The sequence below is a fragment of the Balaenoptera physalus genome (genome assembly GCF_965194825.1).
Source record: "Balaenoptera physalus genome assembly, chromosome: 5".
Classification (NCBI taxonomy): Eukaryota; Metazoa; Chordata; class Mammalia; order Artiodactyla; family Balaenopteridae; genus Balaenoptera; species Balaenoptera physalus.
In genome coordinates, this window is record NC_138884.1 from 80,785,146 (window position 1) to 80,808,903 (window position 23,758).

Genomic DNA, 23,758 nt, shown 5'->3' on the forward strand with positions numbered 1-23,758 from the left:
ATGTAAGAATATGCGATTTAAGTGGAAAAGGCATCAATTTACACTATTTTTATATTCCATTTATACTACAATGTTGTGATTAAACCTCTGTTTCATTCTTTTTTTTTTAATTAATTAATTAATTTATTTATTTTTTTGGCTGTGTTGGGTCTTCGTTTCTGTGCGAGGGCTTTCTCTAGTTGTGGCAGGTGGGGGCCACTCTTCCTCGCGGTGCGCGGGCCTCTCACTGTCGTGGCCTCTTTTGTTGCGGAGCACAGGCTCCAGACGCGCAGGCTCAGTAGCTGTGGCTCGCGGGCCTAGTTGCTCCGTGGCATGTGGGACCTTCCCAGACCAGGGCTCGAACCCGTGTCCCCTGCATTGGCAGGCAGATTCTCAACCACTGCGCCACCAGGGAAGCCCTCTGTTTCATTCTAAAGCTCATTAGCTTCTTAACCTGTATGTTCCTTCTTATAGAATTTGTGAATATGGTCTCCCAGTGTTACAGTTCACAGATTTTTAAATTAATTATTTCATTTGATGAACCAACAAAAAATAAGGATTTACTCTTGCCAGAATCTGAATGAGGTGGTAGCATTTCCACGTGCCTATAGGCTGCTCAGAGTATGGAGGAGTGAGAGAGACATGTAAATAAATAAGTGATATAGAGGATCATAGGTGCTGGGAGAGAAATATTCCAAAATAAGGTAAGAGCAAAAAGAAGGAAGCAGTTAAATCTGAGGAAGTCAGAGAAACCCCAAGGGAAGAAGAATCGAGTCAAGCCTTGCAAATTAGCATAATGGAAAAGGCCATATTCTAAGCAGAGGGTGCTCAATTATCAAAAGCAACATGGAGCATATGAAGCAGATTATTGCTCGGTGTATCTCAGGCATGGGATTCATTTGTTTGTAAGGATGGTTAGACAGAGGCCCGTTCGTGTACAGCCTTACATTCCGCGCTAAAGCCATGGAAACTGCTTGAAGGGTATTTTAGTGAGGGAGTAAACTGGAGGCATTTGAGTTTCGGGGAAGACTATTATGGGGAATATTGTATAAATAGACTGAAATGGTATTAGTGGTGGAGGGTGACTAGTTAAGAGACAGTTGATATTATCTGGGTGAGAAATAATGAAGGCCTGAATAGGACAATGAATACTGGTGGAGAAAGAGTTATAGATCTGAGAGAAGCTAGGGAGGAAGAATATGCAGGACATAGTGAATCTGAAGGGGAGAGAAATTAGGCATTGCAGAATACTCCTAGATTTCTACTTGAGTGACTAGATAAATGTAACATCATTCCCTACAATAGAGAATTATGGGAGGTTTTGGCTTAGACTATAGATTCAGTTGTGAAGGCTTAAAATTTGAGATTTCTATGGGACTTAACAGTGTGGGATTATTATAAAAGGTTTCTCTGATCTCTCTGTCCTTAGTCTTACTATTCTTCACTCCATTCTACACAGTGTGGCAAGATTGATCTTTCTAAAACTCAAATCTAGTCACATAACCCTCTCCTGCATGAAACTTCCATGACTGTACGTTATAGCCATTGACTGAAACACTTACCAGGTTTATGCGGCCTTCATGGGCCTCCCCAACCTAACCTGTTGTGAGGGCACCTTTTGCTACACTGACCTACATTAGACCCAGGAACATGTTTTTTCTTCATTGAACATATTCCTCAGACTCTTCAAATTTCCTTTTATATATCACTTCCTGTAGGAAGACTTCTCTGATCCCAAAATCTTGGACAGGTACTTTTTAGGCAGTTTCAGAGCACCCCATATTTTCTCTGTTATTTATTACAGCATCTGCGAAATTTGCCTATTGATTATCTGCATCTTCCAGTAGATTATATTCTCCCTGAGCATATAATTCGTATTTTTTGTATACTCATGTATAACAAAGTGCAGACGTGTAGTAGACTGCATAGATTTTTAATTAAAAAACTAATGTCGGGCTTCCCTGGTGGCACAGTGGTTAAGAATCCGCCTGCCAATGCAGGGGACACAGGTTCGAGCCCTGGTCCGGGAAGATCCCACATGCCATGGAGCAACTAAGCCCATGCGCCACAACTACTGAGCCTGTGCTCTAGAGCCCATGAGCCACAACTACTGAGCCCGCATGCCACAACTACTGAAGCCCGTGTGCCTAGAGCCCGTGATCTGCAACAAGAGAAGCCACCGCAATGAGAAGCCTGCATACCGCAACAAAGAGTAGCCCCTGCTTGCTGCAACTAGAGAAAGCCCACATGCAGCAATGAAGACCCATCGCAGCCAAAAATAAAAATAAATTAATTAATTAATTTTTAAAATTCTAAAATAAAAAATTAATGTCATATAGGAAGCTCAATAAACTTTTATTGAGCCCATTAGAGATATCCAGAAGATGGCCAGAGTGAGATATTTGGCACTGGAGTTCATAAGATACATCCTTAAAGATATTTGTCATGGGGGAACAGGTTAGGAAATGAGAGTAAATTATATTGCCCAGAGAGAACAGTAAAGTAAGAGGAGTAGAAGAGCAATTATGTTACCTCGTGGAATCTGAACAATTGAGCTACGAGTGGTAACGAACAGCCTACAGAGAGAACTAAAGAAGAGAGTGATCAAAAGACAGAATGTGCATGGAAATAGTAGGTCTAGAATCTCTATTTCGATAGGACCAAACTATTGGGAAGTGGGCCTTGGGACTGTCTCAAAGCTGTATTTGCAAAGCAAGCCCACTGGAATGACTTGCAGGAGGCCAGTGTATGTAGGTATGTAGAGTTTTGCTTTAGTAGGTAGTTTGATACATTAGAGGGTTAATATAAAACAGTCCTTTCTTCCTTTCCCAATTTTTCAGATAATTTATATAGTCTGTGCCTAGAGCATCACAGGCCTCCATCTGTCAGAGATGATTAGTTACTCCCTAATAACTTACAGAACATTAGAAGTCTCAATTCTAGCTGTGTACATCAAGTGAAGACTACACTGACTTGATGTACACACCCACTCATTTCCCTGCCTCCCTTACTGCTAGATGTGGCCATATGACTAAGTTCTCAAAGACATATGTACCTGATTTATTCAATCAGCTTGCCTAATATTTGTTCCCCCACTAACTGGCTTGATTATATTTTTGGCAAAAATATTACTTGTAAAATCTGGCCAAATTATTTAATGCTTCACTACAAGTATAAGCAAAATCATATTTGAAGATTGAAAGTAAGAAGAAAAAATTCATACAGTAATGTTACTGACCCTAATTTAACATCTATGCACACTAGTTGTTAAATTAATAAGATATTAAGAACCTAAATATTTTATGTGCCCCTCCTTCTCCCTCCCCTCTTGTTTGCTGGAATGCAGGCCAAGTGCTGGCAAGCCCTCTTCAACCTCAAGGACATGGGCACTACCTTAAAAATGGCAGAGAAACAAGAAAGAGGAAGCCTAGGTCTCTGACACCACAACAATCATACCCTTGGATGTCTTCCACCACAATTGTTAAATGAGAGAGAGGATGAGGTGGTACTTTCATTTTATCTTGTCTGCTTTCCTACTTGCTCACACCAGAGAACAGTTTTTAGTTGGTGCTTAGCTTAATAACTTTTCTAAGAATTAACCATAACATTAGTATATTTATGTAATTTTATATATGTATATATTACATGTATAACTATATATGTTATATATATATATACACATTAAATATTAGTATATAGTACACCATAGTATATAGTACACCATATACTATGTACACACTATTTTGTGTGTGTGTATATATATATATATATATATATAATGTTACATATATAATATTTTGATTAGACTTATGGAACACATAAAATATTTACTTAAAACTGTTTAAATGATCGGACATCTCTTAATCCCAAATCTTCCAAGGCATCCACTTCCCTAGTCATTGAATTCTGGGAAAAAAATAGCTAGTATCAGACTGTTTTTGTGTATTTATGTATTTAACCCCAAACACACACAAACATACCCACTCATTTATAATATATGTCTATATCCACACAAATAGATGTATTTGCTTCAAAACTATATTTATTAAGCCATTCAGTTAGAAAATATGTGCCAGACACTTTGCTAGACCTTAGCAACACAAGGTAAACAAAAAAGATGTTATTCCTACACTCACAGAGGTTACAGTCTGTTTGAGGAGAAGGGAAGGTAAACAATGGTTTATATTATGATATGTTATGTTCTGGGAATATTCAGGGTGCGCTCTGATAACCTGGAAGGGGCACTCAACACAGACTTGGTATATTAATTCATCCTCATAGCTTGAGGCTCCACCACTGATGCCCCAGAGTTCCTGAATATTCATATGCATGTATGTATATGTACTTTCACATACACTGATTGCAAATAAATTGCAGTCTGTATCCATGAAGGTTCTTAATATCTTATTAATTGAACAACTAGTGTGCACAGATGTTAAATTAGGGTCAGTAACATTACTGTATGAATTTTCTTCGTACTTTCAATCTTAAAATATGATTTTGCTTATGCTTGTAGTGAAGCATTAAATAATTTGGCCAGATTTTACAAGTAATATTTTTGCCAAAAATATAATCAAGCCAGTTAGTGGGGGAACAAATATGAGGCAAGCTGATTGAATAAATCAGGTACATATGATTAAAAACTTGGTTGATTTCTTGAATTTTCCTGTTTTTAACAAGTTATTTTTAAATGATGTCGATATAGTGATATAACAATACTCTGACATTATATTATAATTCATTTTAATTCATTTTTATATGTCTTCAAAGTTCTTCTTTTAAGATGCAGTTAGCAGGAACACAGTGAACTGTTAGAGCATCTGTTTCAAATTTAATTGCGCTGGCCAAATGCAGAGATTTATGAATTTGCCTTGTTGGCTATCAGTCATCTGCTGATTATCAGTTCATTCTTTACTTCCAGAAGGTTGTCTATATTATATTGATTCATTACCTTGCTAAATATTACCTAGCTTTTCTGATTAACTGTCAAACTCAACTACCCAGACACAACCAGAAACCCAGAAGAGAAAAAATATACGTATGACTAATAACATGGGAAGTTATAAAAAATCATGTATTAAAATCAAGGCGCTGAGCTTCAGGTTTCAGCACTGACATATGAAGAGCTTGCAAGCTGTCACTCCCATCTTTACAATAAGAGAAAGCTAAACAAATGAAAATTAAGGGCTTTTACTGCATTCCTACAAGAATCAAGGAGACAGGCAAACTGCCATCCCAAATTGTGAAGAGGCAGACGCACTGAGAGACACAGCTAAGATTTTCTTTTTAGCTGAAAGAAACGCTGCTTAAGCATCTGGTAGAGGCACTTGAATGGTCACTGTCATGAATTGTTAGAAACTAAGCGTGTACTCATGTGAAAGTAAGAAACTCCTAAGGCCACAGTCTTATGGGGGATCCCCACATATTCGTGGGCTTTACCTCCCCGGAACCCCACTAGATTCTCAAGGGAAAGATGTGAGAAATATCCATTCTTGACAATGGCAGAGGGAAGGGCAAGGGAGAAGAAGCTTTTTTGAAATATACCCAGAACCTTCTCCAGAGCCAAAGCCCGTGTCCAGGGGAAGGGACTTGGCCAGATCCTCATTCCAGCTGACAGAAGGCCAGACCTCCCACGCCAGGCCCTCTAGTCTTACTCTCTCACCTAAGGAGGTTTGAGGAAATGAAATACTATCAACAGAGATCAGAGCATCAAGGAAATAGATTGGGCATGCTACAGCCGCTGCAAGGAGCAAGCAGAATGGGGAAGAAAGCTGTACAAGTGGAGAAACACTTGTGAAGCTACAGTCTGAGACACGGGCTGCCTAAAAGCCTGAGATCTAATCAGAAGATTGTAGACCAGTCTCCCTCCCGTACCCCTTACCGCCACGCCAAGGTGATGCCCGTAGAATAGCAGCAGCTTACAGCAGAAAGAACTGAAGACACAGACTCCCTGGGAGGAGGAGCAGCTAGGGAAGTCCAAAGTCAAAAGGGGAAGCCACAGCAAGAACACAACAAAACCTTGAATCCTGTGGCACCTATAATGACAGCAAACATTAAACACAGCCAACCTCTAGCCAAGTTAACATAAATCCTACCCTTAAGGTCTATTTATCTTAGTTCCTATTACCCAAATCAACATGATCAGCTTTCAACAAAAATTTATCAGTGATGCATGCCAATTATATCTTAATAAAACTTGGGGAAAAATTTAGAAGGCATGCCAAAAGGAAAAATAAAAAACAAAACACAGTTGGAAAAGAAAATGCAAACAACAGAGCCAGACTCAGACATGCCAGGGATGTTGGAATTATTAGGCAAGGAATTTAAAATAACTATGATTAATATGTTAATGTCTCTAATGGAAAAAGGAAACAACATCCAAGAAGAAATCAGTTATATAAACAGAGAGATGGAAACTCTAAGAATCAAAAGGAATGATAGAAATTAAAACAACAACAACACAATAACAGAAATGCCTTTAGTGGGCTCATCAATCAACTCAATAAGGCTGAAGAATGAATCACTGAGCTTGTCTGTAGATCATTAGAAACCTCACAGACTGAAATTCAAAGAGGAAAAGAAAATTGAATAAACAACAACAAAAACAAAGCAACAAAACATTCAGGAACTTTGCTACCATTTTAATGGGTGTAACATAGTCATAATTGGAATATCAGAAGAAGAAGAAAGTAAGAACAGAAGAAATATTTGACATTAACAGGCTGAAACTTGCCAAATATTAATGACCAAACCATAGGTCTAAAAGCTCAGAGAACACCAAGAAGGATAAATACAAAACAAATCAAAACAAACAATAAACATACCTAGTCATATCGTATCCAAACTACAGTAAACCAAAGGCAAACAGAAAATGCTGGAAAAAAATAAAGAAAAAAGCAACCACCTTAACTATAGAGGAACAATAGTCAGAGTAATCTTTTAAACAAGAAATACTGACCATGTCACTAACCAGTTTAAAATGGACTCTGTAAAGCTTTCCCATTGCTCTTGAAAAGAATTTATTATCACCTGAACACCATCAAACAGGCCCTGGATAGTCTGGCTCTTGTCTCCCCCTCTCGCCTTCTCTTCACGAAACCCTTCTCTTCTGCCTTCCCACCTTGCAGGATTCTCTCCATGCCTCACAATGCCGTGTTTCCCCATGTCTCTGGGCTGGGTCCTGTGCATATTCTTTCCTCAGTCTAGTATTATCTTCCATTGTCTGGTGACCATTTAACTTACCCCTTCATTTCCTTGGGGAAGTCTAACCCAAATTCCCATCTAGGTAGGTCACCCCGTTACAGTTCATCATAGACCCTGCCCACTTGTGATGTTATGTTACTTTGTGCTCTTTTGAAAAAATGTCTCGTAGAGAACTGATTTGGTTTGGCTCGCATTCCATTCACAGCTCCACAGAGCTCAGCACAGAATGGGAACTCAATGCCTACTTGCTTTATAAAAGAAGGAAGAGATTTCTTGCCATTATCCTAATAAATAAAGGCTTATCAATTACAGATCATTGGGGGAGTAGTTTCAATTAAAAAACTATTTAACGACCTCCTGCACTCTGCTATGCCCTATTTATTTAAAAACTATTTAATTTAAAAACTATTTAATGACCTCCTACCCTCTGTTATGCACACTTTTACATTTTGGGGAGAAGAAGACAAACAAACTCTAATCCATATAGTTTATTAGGGATATACAGTCATGTAAACCAACAGAAAATTGAAAAAGGACACGACCTATGGAGGTATGCATAGGACCAGGTCATAGGTGCCCATGTTTTTTCCTTTATGGATGAAATCCTGCAGAAAGAACAAGTTGAGCTGTGTGTACTGCAGCATTAGTCCAATGTGCATTCTTTAGGTGCAGGAACCTTTGCTATTTTGTTCATTGGTATGTTCCCAGTGCCTACAAAAAGTACCTGCAGTAAGTAGGTACTCAATAACTTAAGAGAAGAAATAGGATTTAGCTAGGTAAAAAAGAAGGATGTGTGACAAGGAAAAGATTCTAGGGAGAGGAAACCATGTGTTGCCCAAACTGACAGAATATGAAAATGACTTCATTCTGATCGCAGAGGCCTTTCATTGAGAAAGGGACATCAATATTTGGGGAAAGGGATATGAGTTTTGGATTTATTAAATCCATGATGTATTCAGGTAAGCATAAAGAAAACTTTGTAATCCCTCACAGTGTTGTCTACATTATAATTAACCTTTCGATCATGTTCTTCCAGATTATAATCAATAGTTCACAAATTTTAAATTAGTGGAATTTGAGATAATTAGGTTTTAGGACAATGATATGCTATCCAAGTTCTAATTTCTGTCTCTAACACATAGAAGTTTCAACTTTTTTGTTATTCAGATGTAGTACAGTTATGCGTTAAAATTTCAACCTTAAAAATAAACTAAAATAGCAACCTTTCATACTGCACTTATACTGTATTTGTAAATGTTATTATTATCATTTTTGGGGGGAAGGGGTGATTATTGCTTTGTCCATGGGGCTGAAGGGGCAGGCAGGGGTGGGGTGGGGAATCCACTATTTTGTTTCCAGGATGTCTGTTGTTTCTGCCATTTCTAGCAGTAGCCAGCAGGTGGTATCAAACAATTTTACATTTCTGTTCTATTGCAGTTTTTGTGCCTGTTTGGTTTCTGACACTTCTTCCTAACTTCCCACACCCTAACCACAAACAAGCATTTGATGGGGATAAAGGTCTCAAGGAGTATTTTATTTTTCTGATTTAAATATGTCCTGACTTTGCTTTCAGAGTGATGTGTTTTTTTCGCACACACACTGAGGTGTCTTTTTTTATAACAGAGACATTGCTTTACATGCAGTAACTCATTTGGTTGCTATAACAACAGGATGGGAAAACACTATCCCTAATCCCCACTTCACAAATGAGGAAATTGTGGAACGAAGAGGCTAGGGAATTTCCCTAAGGTCACAAAATTAGAATTCAGGCATCGGGCCGTGGAGCCCACAGTCTCAGTCTCTGTGCTGAAATCATTTCCCCTGATTTGATTTTCTCCTTTCAGTGTATATTTTCACTCAATACTTAGCATTTCTTTACTTTGACACCATTTTCTCAGCTACTATGAGTTGAGGTTTTTGGCACTACACCTTGAAATAAATATTACACAGAATAAAATCAGAATATAAAATAGCTATACATTAGATATTGTCTGTGTATGGGGAATGGTCGCATATTTTTCACATATATGCATAGAATTTTAGTGCTGAAAGCACTTTAAAATACCTGCCTTTTATTTTACTGAAAAAGAAACTTAGGCTTCCCAAAGAAGCATTGGGATTCGGTGGTCACACAGTGGTGATAAGGGAAGACACAAGTCTGTTAAAGTAATGTGGGAATATTCATTTATGGAGGCCCTACTAGGTATAGAAAAATGCCCATTGTTGGGAGATGGGCTTGTGGAAGGTTTGTGAGGTTTCTAGCTAAGTGCAGATCTTTAATTCTTTGCTCTTCTATCTACAGTGTAATGGGACCAGGCTAGACTCAACGAGCGGGCAGAAGAGCTGATGTATGAGAATCTTACCCCTCCAGTAAAAGGAAGAAAGGGAAGGAAGGGAGGGAAGGAGGAAGGAGCTTATTGTCCATGTTAACAATTTTAATGTCAAGTTTCCACAACTAGACGAAAGAAAATTAAGTTTAGATATAGGGAAGATTTGAATATGGTGAAAAAGAGCCTCCTAGTAGATTCATATTGAAATTGCTATAACGTTTTATTGGCTTGAATGACTAGACTCAGATCTAATTTTAAGCTAGCAGTATAGACTTAGAATCATAGTTAAATTTATAGTTTGCCATAACTTGAACATGCATTTTTTGTAGATTTTCTTTAAGTTAGTCAACACTAATGTATCTATCAGTCGTTCCCAAGAATTCACACTTGAATTAGAAAAGATTAAAAGTCATTAAGTATCTCTTGTTTAAATCAAAAATTTTGTATTTTTTCTTATCACAGAAGCAAAGCAAGTTCACTCCAGGAAAAATTTTTAAAAATGACTTTCCTTCAATGTTAATTCCCCAAAGTAACTAATATTATTGTCTTAGACTGTATCCTTAGAGATTTTGTCCTTTTATGTTTACCTGCTAAAATTCCAAAAAAGTAAAACAATGAAAAATCAGTCCCAAGTCCAGTTCTGTTTCATCATTCCAAACCATGTGCTATCTTCTCCCCTAAAGTTACCAAAGTGGTAACTTAAGATGAGTGTCTTTTCTGATTTTTTTTTTACTAAGTTCATGCAGTATATCTATATTGATGCACAAATCCATTTGTGTATATTTTCATGAATCTTGAATCATGAAACATTTTTAAGCAAAATGTATTATAGATTTTTTGCCATCAATGTATAGCCCAACTTTATTCTTTTCAATATTGTATTGGTATTACTAATGTAGGTATTCAACAATTTATTAAACTATTTCCCAAATACTGACTGTGCCACTTTTGCCACTTTCTTACTTTTATAAGCAGTGTTCATGTAAAGGGCCTTGTGTATCATTTACCTTTAAATATTTTTCTGCTATCATTTAAGTAAAGCAGATTTCTGATAGACGTAATAGTAATAACAATGAAAAAGAGAAGTAAAATAAGTAACATTTAATAAATTCCTACAATGTTCCAGACTTTGTGGTAAATGCATACTTAACCTTCACAACATTCTTCTGAAGTAGATATAGTCTAAAATTCTATTTTGAAGATGAACATAATGAGAATAGTTGAGAAACTTGCTCAAAATCACACAGGCAGCAAGTAATGGAGCCAGAATTCAAACCCAAGCCATCTGATGATAAGGCCTTCTGAGGAAATATCTGTACTGTTATCCAGTATTTTATACTGCCCTGGCTTATCTAGAAAGATAACTCCTAGGTCTCAGGGTAGACCCTCAAAATGTTAGAAGTGACATTACCAAAAACTGTGGAGTAGGAAATACTAAAATCCCACATCTTCATAAAAGCAATAAGAAACTGGTAAAACTGTTAAAATCAGCTTTTTCAGAACTTTGGAAACTAGCCAACAGCTTGCAACCCTGAGTACATGTATTCAAGAAAAATGGTAGAATCTTGGTAAAGAATAGTAATCTTTATGGTGTTGCAACTTACACTAGTCCTATACCCACTCCCTACCTAAGTGGTAGTCTTGAAAATAAAGCCTGAATTCCTGGTACCAGAAGGAGGAAAATGGGGCTCATCCAAAAAGAATTATCATTACTTCATCTGTATGATGCCTCCCTGGAAGATCTTCTCAAAAAGCTTGTTTTTATTTCACTTGACTCAGAATTCCCCCAGTGCCAAAGCTACCACCTGAAGGATGCATACTGAAAGCATTTCCAGGCAAATACTTTAGCTGCTTCTGCCTGAGGCAGTGGATAACATCTGGGGCAAACAATGGGCTAACCAAAAGGTTTGAGAGGAAAAGCTGGTGAATGAATTGTACATAAGTGATTTGAAAAGCACTGACATATTTCCTGGAATCTAGAAGCCCACATGCATACATAGAGCTATGTGAATACACAAAAAAAAGACTGAGAAAGCCCAAAGCTCTCCCCTCTTGTTGACCTTGAGCCTCAACACAAGCAGGAAGTGGATGAGAAGGCAGAGTTGTAAACTGCCTGGTTGAATGATGAAGACATATCCCAACCTGCACAAAGAATCACCTGACAAAGACTGAGATATTTTTTTGGTTTCAAGTGTTTCAGAAAAACTCTATGCAATCATTAGATGACTACTAAGCTAAGAAAACAGAGACTTAACGGTCCCAAATGAAAAGAATACAGACTTTACAGAATTAGTTAAGAAAAGTCACTAAACAAACAGAGACAATAAATACAACAAGCAGTAATTGACAAAAGACCCTGGAGAGGGCAAGAATATGATTTCCAGAATTGCCACATTGCCGTATTCAAAAAGTCCAGTTTACAATAAAAATATAAGTTCTGCAAATTAAAAAAAAAGGATAGCCCATTCACCAAAAAAAAAAAAAAGATTCATTAGAAACTATACCTAAGGAAGCCCAGATGTTGGGCTAAGTAGACAAAGACTTTAAATAAGCTACATTAGTTAAAATAGAAGAGCTAAAGGAAACCATGTCTAAAGAATGAAAGAAGAGTATAATAATGATGTCTCACCAGAGAATATCAAATCAATAGATAGAAATTATAAAAAGTAAACAAGTAGAAATTCTGTAATTCAAAAGTACCATAACTGAAAAGAAAAATTTACTAGAAGAGCTTAACATTAGATTTAAGCAGTCAGAAGAAGGAATCAATGAATTCAGAGATAGGTCAATTAAGATTCTTAAGTATGAGGAACAGAAAGGAAAAAAAATGAGGAAAAATAATCAGTGCCCAAGACACTTGAGGCATATTATCAAGCATGTCAGTATATGTATAATGGTAGTCACAGAAGGAAAGGAGAGAGATAAAGGTTTTAAAAATATTTGAAGAAATAGTGGCCAAAAACTTTCAAATTTAATGAAAAACACAAATCAACACATTCAAGAAGCTCAGTAAACCAGTAATAGAATAAATTTAAAGAGACCCACGAATAGATACATCAGAATCAAACTGAAAAAAAAGAGAATCTTGAAACGGGAGAAAAGGGATGCCTCATGTAAAGAGAATTCTCAATACGATTAACAGCTAACAAATCATCAGAAAGCATGGAGGCCGGGAGGCCGTAGGATATCATATTCAAAGTGTCAAAAGAAAAAGATTCTCTAAGATTTTATATATTTGTTCCTTTGTTCTCAAAGGAACAAATATATAAAATACCTATAGAGAATAAATAGAAAATGGCAGAAGTAACTTTTCTCTTATCAGAAATTATGTTATATGTGAATAGATTAAATCCATCAGTTAAAATGCAGAAATTGGCTGAATGGATAAAAAACAAAAAATAAAACATGATCCTACTATATGCTGTCTACAAGAAACTAACTTTAAATTCAAAGATACAAATAGGGTAAAATAAAAGAATGGAAATAGTATATAACCAAAAAAAAAAAGAGCTTGATTGTCCACACTGATAACAGACAAAATGGATTTTGAAACAATAAACTTTCCCAGAGGCAAATAAGAATATAAAAAATGATAAAAGAGTCAATCAAGAAGTTATAACAGTTATAAATATATATGCACCCAACAAAAAAGCCTAAGAATACATGACTATAAATTGACAAAATTGAAGGGAGAAATTAACAGTCCAAAAATAATAGTTGAAGAGTTCAATGCCCCACTTTCAATAGTGACTAGAACTAGAAGATAGAAGACTTGAATGTCAGTATAAGCCAGCCATATCTAGCAGACATCTATAGAATACTCCACCCAAAAAAAGCAGAATGTACATTCTTCTTAAATGTACATGGAACATTCTTCAGGAAGACAATGCATTAGTCCACAAACAACTCTCAACAAATTTAAAGATTGAAATCAAACAATGCATGTTCTCTGGCCACAATGGAATGAAATTAGAAATCAATAATAGATAAAAATTGGAAAATTCACAAATATGTAGAAATTAAATAAGAAACTTCTAAATAACCATTGGGTCAAAGAAGAAATCACAAGAGATAGTATAAAATACTTTAGAATGAATGGAAATGAAAATACAACATACCATAACTTGTGGGATACAACAAAGGCATTTCTCAAAGAGAATTTTATGGTTGTAAACATCTACATTATTTTTTTTAGATCTCAGACTAATATCCTGACTTTCCACCTTAAAAACTAAAAAAAAAAAAAGTGCATATGCAACCCAAAGCAAGAAGGAGGGAATTAATAAAAATTAGAACAGAGATAAATGGAATAGAGAATATAAATAACAATAGAGAAAATCAACATAGAACCATAAGTTGGTTTTTAAAAATGTCAACAAAATTGTCAAGTCTTTAGTTAGACTGATCAAGCAAAAAAAGAGAGAAGACTCAAAATTTTAAAATCAGGAAATAAGAGGGCACATTAAAACTGACCTTGTAGAAATAAAAAGAATTATAAGGGAATCTGTGAACAACTGTATGCCAAAAAATTATATAACCTGGACGAATTCCTCAAATCAGAAAGTTACCAAAGCTGACTGAAGAGTCTGAATAAATCTATAACAAGTAAAGCCATGAAGTGGGTAATCAAAAAAATCAATAAAAGCCTAAGGCCGATGGCTTTCCTGGTTAATTCTACCAAATATTGAAAGAATTAACACCATTCTTTCTTAAACTCTTTGAAAAAATAGATGAGGGAACTTATTGACTCATTCTATGGAGCCATTTTGCCAAGATACCAAAACCAGACAAAGAAATCACAAGGGAAATAAAAAACCCTGCAGATTAACATCCCTTATGAATATAGATGTTAATGTCCTCAACAAGAAACTAACAAACTGAAACCAGCCACATATAAAAAGGATTGCACACTGTGACCAAGTAGAATTTACCTCAGGAATGTAAGGTTGGTTCAACACACAAAAAGCAATCAATGTAATACCAAACATATTTATGAAATATGAAAAAACACAAAATCATCTCAGTAGATTCTAAAAAACAAAATGAAACATCTTTCATGATAAAAACAGTCAACAAACTGGCACTAGAAAAGAACTTTTTTAACCCAACAAAGAGGATCAAAGAAAAGCCCACAGCTAACATCACACTTAGAGGTGAAAGATTAAAAGTCTTTGCTTTAACATCAGGAACAAGACAAGGATGTCTGCTTTCACTAATTCCATTCAACATCATACTTCAGGCTTTAGTTAGGGCAGTTAGGCAAGAAAAACAAATAAAAGGCATCCAATTTGGAAAGGAAGAAGTAAAACTCTATTTGCAGATCACACGATCACATGTTCTTATACATAGAAAACTTTTATTAAACCACATAAAAACTATTAGAGCTAATACATTCAGCAAAGTTTCAGGGTACAAGCTCAACATTAAAAAAATCAGTTTTGTTTGTATACACTAGCAATGAACAATCTGAAAAGGAAATTAAGAAGAAGCTATTTTTATTTATGTAACAGCCAAATGAATAAAATGCCTATAAATAAATTTAAGTTTAAAGATGAAAAACTTGTATACTGAGAACTATAAAATGTTGCTGAAGGAAATTAAAGTTCTAAATAAATGGAAATGATATATGTATATGTGATTAAAATGGATAGATATGTATCCCATATTTGGGAATTGGAACACTTAATGTAGTTAAGATGGTAATACTTCCCCAAACAAGGGATTCAATGCAATACCTATCAAAACTCCAATGCCCATTTTTGAAAAAATGAGCAACTGACCATAAAATCATAGGAAAGTGTAAGGGACCCTGAAAAGCTAAAACAATCTGAAAAAAGAATAAGAAATTTGGAGAACTGCTTCCCAATTTCAGCACTTACTCTAAAGCTATAAGTTATCAAAACTGTGAAATTTGCATAAGGACAGACATGTAGATTAATGGAATAGAATTGAAAGTCCAGAGTAAACCCATATATCTATGATCAATTGATTTCATCAAAAGTGCTAAGATCATTTAATGGGGAAAGAAAAGTCTTTTCAGCAAACGTTGCTGGGCCCACTGGCTATCCACATGCGAAAGAATGAATTTGGACATCTACCATACACAAAAATCACCTCAAAAAGGACCAAAGACCTAAATGTAAGAACTAAAACTATAAAACTCAAAAGAAAATATAGGCCTAAATCTTTATGACCTCAGATTAGGCAACAGTCTCTTAGATATCTGTAATCCCTATTAAAGAGGATGTCAATTGCTCCACATCCTCTTCAAAGCCAGGATAGTATCAATCTTTTAAAGTTTTGCTAACATTTTGCTGATAATATTGTTTTAAAAAGGTATCTCATTATTGCTTTTTTTTTCTTGACTGCTGGTGAAGTTAAATATATTTTCATATATTGATTCGTCATTTGCATTGCCATGTATATATATATGTGTGTGTGTGTGTACAGGTGGATATGGTTGTGTTTGTGGGTATGAGTGGGTGTATCTGGCTTGTATTCTATTTAATTATTCTCCTCTACCAAATTCTCGAAAGAAGACACCATTTAAAACCTTTCACAGTTTGATGCATGCAAACACAGTGTATTTCTGTAAATGTGTTTTTTAATATTGACTTGCAGCAGGTGAGCTAAATTTATTTTTCTACCTTTTATTCCTACTACTACCATCATATTCCCAGATGCATTCACTCATGATTAAATAGAATTATTGCTATTTTGAACTGCTAACTCTATGGTAAGTGAGAAAAAAGGCTGTTTTATTTATCCTAAGGGAAAGTAAAAAATAAAATATAAAAAATATCAGTATATGAATGAACATTTCTTTAACATTTCAATTGTCTTTTAATTTAATGTATCCCCTATGTACATAACTAATCCTCTCTTGAATCTCTGATAAAACAGGTAATTGTAGACATTTTGACCTGCTGATACTGTGACTGGCTTCTGAGTTATTGCTTTCTTTTTACTTAACCATTGTGACTTCCCTGACTATAGGCAGAAAAGCTTTATAATGCAAGGAACGAAATTATTTTTTAAACCAACAAAGGTATAAAATATACCTTTTTAGTGATTTAAATTTTATAAGGTTTGGGATTTAGATGCTTGTTTTATTTTCTGCAGATTCTAAGCTTCATTATGAAAGAAATTATGTCCTCACAATGCTAGGCAATCCAGAATTAATTTCATACTTAGGTAGCTATACTTAGAATGAAGAACTTCTTAATCGTAGTTCTATTGTGACTACTAGTGTGGATGATTGATCGTCTGCTTAGAATGATTCAAATAAATGATGAACAAATTAATGTGAGGCTTTGTGAAAGATTTTTTTAAAAATTAATGTTAATGGACAATGGGTCAATATCAAGTCCTTCTTTCCTTATAGGAAATTCTACTTCAGTTTCACCAGTCTTTCTAACCACGATGGTATTTAAGAGAAAAAGGAGATTCATACAAACAAAAATGAAAAATGAAAGCATTTCAGAGTCATCACTTCAAAAAGTATAATAACCATTTACGATAATTAACTTTGCACTGTTTTCTTTCTGAAGATTTTTCTTTGGTTTTTTAGTGGCTAGAGGTGGCACTGAAAGTACCTTTGGGAAAAAAAAAAAAAGTATTTCCAATGCTGTCCTGCTGGTATTTGTTGATGTTTTTGCTTCCTATCTTTCTGCAGGAGTAACAACTGTTCTCACAATGACCACTCTAAGCATCAGTGCTCGGAATTCTCTCCCCAAAGTGGCTTATGCAACTGCCATGGACTGGTTTATTGCTGTTTGTTATGCATTTGTGTTCTCTGCCCTAATTGAATTTGCAACTGTTAATTACTTCACCAAAAGAGGATGGGCTTGGGATGGAAAGAGTGTAGTAAATGACAAGGTAAGTGAGAACTTCCTTCTCAGCGTGATTAAGAGAATCCCCCAACAGATTTAGCTTGCAACAGACACTGTTCCTCAAAACTGACATTAAGAACATTCAAACATAAAAGATTTCTTTCAAAGTACGCTCTTGCCTGAAATCCTTTAGGAGTGCTGGTAGTATTACTTCTGTTAAAACCACTTCCTAGCATCTTTTGAGCTCTGTGTGTCAGGCACTGTGCTAAGTTTTTTATATATGTTCTCTCGTGTAATCTTTACAACTCTATAACTAGGGTTTCTTTTTAATTCTCCTTTTTTTCTGATGAAGAAGCTATGGATGGCTTAGTGAAGTTATTTACTTGCTCAAGCTCACACAAATTAATAAGTATACTTAAACCCAGGTCTGCCTGACCATTAAATTCATGCTCTTAACTACGCTGGTTTATAGGAAAAAGATTTGGAAAAGAAAAGTGGACATTAACTTTACCAGTTATAGAATTTCAGGCCCAGTCAAGTGGGCTGAGTTACTCTTCACCTACCCCCATCTCTGTTGCTTGGATGTAAAAGACTGGCAGCATCGTAATCTCTCCCATGTTGTATGGAATAAGTAACTAGGTAGGAATGCCTAGACATTTTAAGTTGCTCCTGCAGTCTATAAGAGAAAAAGTATTTGTTTTGAAGATTAACTTCTTTGGTAATTATTTCAGGTGTCTATTTTTAGGTTTCAAGTACTGAAGGAAGTGGGAGTTTTGTGCATTGATAAATAGCCGTTTCCTTTCTTAGGCTATAGATTAGTATTCATCTGTCTTATGAGGAGGCTTTGTATATATCACAATGAGATAGAAAGTAGTCTTAATAATAGTAAAAATTCTACTTGGAGGGCTCCTTTATAATAAAATATCTACCTGAATACCCTTCCATTAAATTTGGAATAATATACTTGCTGATTTTCCTTTCCAGTTATTTGAATACAAATTTTTTTTTCAAATTTCTATGACAATATTGCAGTTAAAGTGTACAAACAGTTGATGTTATAGTTTAAAAGTCTTGCTCTTTTTCCCTAATTTTGTAAACTGTAAAAGTTCTCATAAGAGTGCTGGTTTATTTCATTTTATAAGCTATGTTTTGTATGCTAATAGCCAATGAGCAAATATTAAAGGGAATCTGATTGATTTTCCATGCTTACCTTCTAGGTTATTTTACCATTTCCATTGCATTTTACTGTTGATTGATGTTTTCATTCCCCATAAAATATACTGCTTTTCCATTGCTATCTATGCAATTACTTCTTTTTATATTAGTTACACATGCACTTTCATACTAACTTTTTTTGAAGATAAAATGCTTTGTAAATATGTCACAAAAGATAAATAGTAGTTTGTAGTGTAAATGCCCTGTGTAGAAATATACTGATATATTATTTTTAATGCAATGAGGGTGTCAATCAAATTGATATTGTGATTTTGCATATCAAATAATATGCCTTCTCAACCCCTGAACCTGGAAAAGAGAAGTACCTATAAATGTGAAAAACACATTCTTGATAATGAATTCTAAAAGCAGTAACCTACTACTAATGAATACTGGATTTAACTCTACCCACATAGCAGATCACACATAGTGAAGCTAAATCTAGGTTGAAATCATTTATGTTCCAACCTAATTTGCAGGAAAACAACTAACAAATGTGTATTATTTCAGTAATAAGTGGTTCAAGTTCAGTGGATAAGTTAAAGGGAACATTATATCAGGCACCTTGCTTGTTCTTAATCACTTTTCCACAGCTAGAGTGCCAAGCACAGTGCCAATCACTTAGTAGGCACTTCAGAAAGTTTCATTGAATAAAAGAATAAATAAGTTTCTGATATTAAATCTGGCAATGTAATACCAATGAGAAGACTTCTTTGTCTTCATGGAAAGTCTTTTAAAACTTCACAGTGGTGAATTTATCAATGGGTACTCAATCCATTTTCATGATTGAAATGAATCTGGGGAGGTGTTTCCTAAACCTACCTTGGAAATAACCAGGTCCTTAGAACTAAAAGGCAATCTAGTATAGTGCCCCAAACTAGCACATCTGCCTAAAAAAAATATTTCAGTGCAATTTACCTCTGCTTTAGTTATCCTTAGATTTAATTAAGTAGAGAACAATAATTTTCCTGAAATATAAAGTTTTTATCCATCGGCCAAATTGGCATCCTTTCAGTTTAACCAGACTGGAGGAAGTCCTCTTTTTTGAAGTTAGTAAGCATGAGTAAATGCACTTAAATTATCTGTCAATCCAAAGAGTATAAAAAAGTTATTAAAGGTTTGTTAACTGGCAAGTATTAATTTGTCTCATAAGAATAATCACTCAGAGATTCATATTAATATTTTATGTTTGAAAGAAAGAGATATGTATTTAACATACAGTTTTCATGTAGATTGTGCTCTGTTGATCTTTAAAGTTAGTTTTTGAAAATAAATAAATAAATCCACTCACTTCATATTCAAGACACATTTGAGCCCTCTATTAGAAGACAAAGCCTACCTTGCTCTGTGATCTTGCACAAGTTTGTACACTATACCTTTAGCCTCAGGTGTGAAATTAGTCAACAAAATTTTATCATTTTAAAAATGTAGTGGTGTATCAAATAATCCAACTTTAAATATTTATGCCCTTCCATATAAGAAAATATCTACTTATGCAACCTCCCAAGTTCTTCTGGAACCTTCTCTTACACCCAGTGTTCTTCCACTTCCTCAAGACTAATTCTTCCACCCCATCTCTTGATTCTTTTCTTCTTGTTCCTTTTTCAATCTTGAAGCATCAGTTATTATTTTCTTCTCTTACTTCTTCAAAGCTATCTTCTCCTTTTCAACTGTCTCCTTGCTTTACATTTCTGAAGATGCTTAATATGTTTAATTTACCATAAAGGCAAAACCAAAACTCTCTCCAGATTGTATGTCACCCATTCCCCCATTATCAGATTCCACCCTCTTTTCCTCCATTCAAGCTTTTTGAAAACATTGCTTATAATGTGTATGTTCTCACTTCTAGTTTAATTCTCAGCTCACTGTAATTCTTTCCATTCATTGTCCTGTAACTAAAGGACAGCAACGACCTCTACATTTTCAGATAAGATAATTTTCCATTTTTCTTAAGGGATCCCCATTGAACCCACTGAATACTGTTATACTCCAAGATTCCATTTCAGGCCCAAGTCAGCAACTTTTTCTCTTCTGTTAGGCCTTTAAAACAACTTTTTCTCTTCTGTTAGGCCTTTAAAACAGCTACCACTATTCATTCTGTTCTTTAAGATTCTTTGCCTGAGTTCAGAGTAGATCCAATCTCCTTAGCATCTGCTGTTGTTTATCCCCAAAGATAGTCATTTAAATTTATTTTATGTTTCTGTTTTTACTATTCATATGTGATTCTCAATTTAAGGATTTTACTGACCATACTTGTAGGAATGTCAGCAACGCTAAGCACACTGTTCATTATTTATTATATCCAAATAGGTAAAACCTATTCATCTTCAGCACATATACCAATCCTCAGGAAATTTCTGAACACTTGCTCCCCACACCCCTGAATAATTAGATCACCTTATAAGTGTGTATAGTATCCTGCTCTTTTGCATTTAATTCTTTATCACGGTTTGTAATTGCATGCTTATATCCCACCTCCTTCACTGATCATGATAACAGTGACCATGTTTATTTTAATAAATCATTTATCCTTGTCCCTTCGCGCAGGGCCTAGTATATATTAGTTGCTCAATAAATATGGTATGAATTAATGAAGTATAACCAAATCACAACTACAGCCAATACCTTTATCTTACCTTCCACAGTTATTATCTACAGCTATACTCCATACCTTTCTTTTAACTTCAAAGCTCATATATCCAACCTGTTCCCTAGGCATTTCTACATGAATATGACATTTCAGTCTTTACATATCTCTTTTAAAAGGTGAAAGAAACAACAAACAAACAAAAAATCTCCTAAATGCCTATTTTTTTTTATATATACCACAGTTCATGGCAAAACCTAATCTCAGAAACCAACAACTTGGAAGTTACCCTTAAGACCTAATCAGTCATTGAATGGTGTCCATTCTCCTACCTATATGTCATGGACCATGCCCTTGCCATCTCTCATTATTTTGAGACTCTTTATTCCTCATTATCTCTAAATCATGTCTCCCTTGAATCCATCCTCTACAGTAGTGCCAGAGTTATCTTTCTAAAACAGAAATCTGTTCATTTAATTTTTCAGCTCTTTAATGAATTTTTGAAAGCAATTCTTCAAGCAGCTCAGCTAATATGGTCCAAATATATAGACTTCTCATATATTTGTTTACATGATGAATAATAAGAAACTTTTTGTGTGTGTTATTTATTGTGCACTTACTACTATGTGCCTGGGAATATCTCCATGTTAGAAACGAGGAAATATAAGATTGGTCAAGTAAAGTTACTTGCTCAGGATCACACACCTAATAAGTGGTGAATCCAAGATTGAATACAAACCTAAAGTCCATGCTCATATGCTTCCTCTAGACATTAAAAACACCTCCCAATTCCATGCCCCTACACATCTCCATGGCATTAGATGTGTTCATCCCTCTTGCTAAAATGCCCTCTCCTTTCTTTTCTAACTGATGAACTACTTATTCCTTCAAATCTATCCAATTGTATCTAATTGCCATCCCCCCATTATCTTTCTACAGTACCTGGCATGAATTTCTTTTATGTAACCTCATTAAATTATACTCTTATTATAAACAAATCTGTTTCTAACAGTAGGTTACCTGATCTAAGAGGATAATAGTTTTGTCTTATTCATTATTTCTCTGCCAATACCTGACATAGCATTTAGCACATAGTTTATTTGAATTAAATTTTTAAAAATACCTTTTGTCTCTTGAGATTGTTTTTATTTCTAAATCTGAGTCAGTGGTTCTACAGTGGCCAAGAAAAGCATATTCTCTGGAAATACACTATATATTAAATTACTTGAAATATAGGCATAGCACCATAATATCCAAACTAACATGAAATGTGTCATTGTTTTGTGATTCACTCCATGCAATTCATAGAAAACATCGTATTTCAAATGTTTTTATTCATTTATACGCATTTTTAAACATCATGCCTTGTTCCAAAAGCATTTCAGGCAGTTTACCAAAAGAATGCATGTACTTAAATTATTATAATAAGATATAAATAGAAGTAGAAAACCAGGATGAAGGAAAATAGACTGCAAATATGTCCACCATTTGGGCCAGAACATTAACTGTAGTTCATAGCTAGAGTATGCTGAGAGTCAAATCTTGAGCTTCTTGGCTATGAGAGTAAACCATGGGGGAAACTTATCTTTCTTTAACCAAAAAATGGATGTATACATTTCCTCAGAAAGAACGATTGTCCTATGCTAAAAATCTCTTTTTTAAACAATATCATATGGGTTTTATATTAGGGAAAGTTGGGTACTATTGCAAGTAATGTCAACATTTTCCCAATAAAAGCAGTAATGAATTTCATATTGATGTTTCTTGTAGTCCCCTTCAATAAAAGCTGAAGGCATTACATTAATATACAACTCAGTGAAGGCAATTCTTCAAGGAGCTAAGCTAATATGGTCCAAGTATATAGCTTTCTCATGGCCCAGTTTAATCCAAGGAAAGACTTTAGAGTACTTAGAGAAGTGGATGGACTGTATAACCTTCAAACAATCTTCTGTAAGTATCACTTTTCTCAGCCAGGATGGTTAGCAGACAGTTAACAATAGCATTATCTGACAAGGGAGCATGTTGTTGTTTTACAAGTAATGGGCTTTCTAGTAGCCACAATGACTGTAAAAAAGCAACATGGTATGTAGAAAGAGCATAAATTTGCCACTTTGTAAACCTGGGGTTTTCTCCAAAGACTGTTGTATTTAGTGTTGTATTTATGAGAGCTCCATTTCCTTATTCTAAGCTCCATTTCCTTATTCAGTCTCTGAGATTCTTTCCAGCTCTGAAACTATGTGATTGTTATTTTCATTTATATCCTAGGTCACTTCACTACTAGGTGTCTATATTTTAGCTAGAGCATTTGCTCAATTTACTAACACTTCATTTTATCTAATACTCCAAGAAAGCCAAAACTGGTTTGCCACGATGGTGTAAGATGTTTTGATTTCTGTAATCAGGAATTTTCCAGACTTAAAATTTTAATTATATATTTGGACACTCTAATAAAGTAATAACCTCAGAACATTCTGATTCTTATAAAACGTCACTTAAAAAATAGAAAGTTTAATTAGTATGGGTTATATTTCCTTTTCATTCCACTTAAGTAACAGCATCCACTGATTCTAAAGCAGCATAATTTACTTTTTTTCCCCAGATAATGTATAAAA

The 23,758-nt window shown here is 34.9% G+C and overlaps 1 protein-coding gene across 4 annotated transcripts in view; it reads left to right on the top strand.

Moving 5' to 3' along the window:
* GABRA2 (gamma-aminobutyric acid type A receptor subunit alpha2) overlaps nucleotides 1-23,758 on the top strand; it is a 115,156-nt gene that overhangs the window by 85,861 nt on the left and 5,537 nt on the right. For 2 of the 4 annotated variants that reach the window (XM_082464286.1, XM_082464285.1), the window contains one exon: nucleotides 17,188-17,390. In XM_082464286.1, coding sequence (XP_082320412.1) covers nucleotides 17,188-17,390 — 203 coding nt within the window. Of the gene's footprint in view, nucleotides 1-3,325; nucleotides 17,391-22,916; nucleotides 23,097-23,758 lie in introns of those variants that run through there. The other 2 variants (XM_082464288.1, XM_082464287.1) reach the window with 2 other exon arrangements.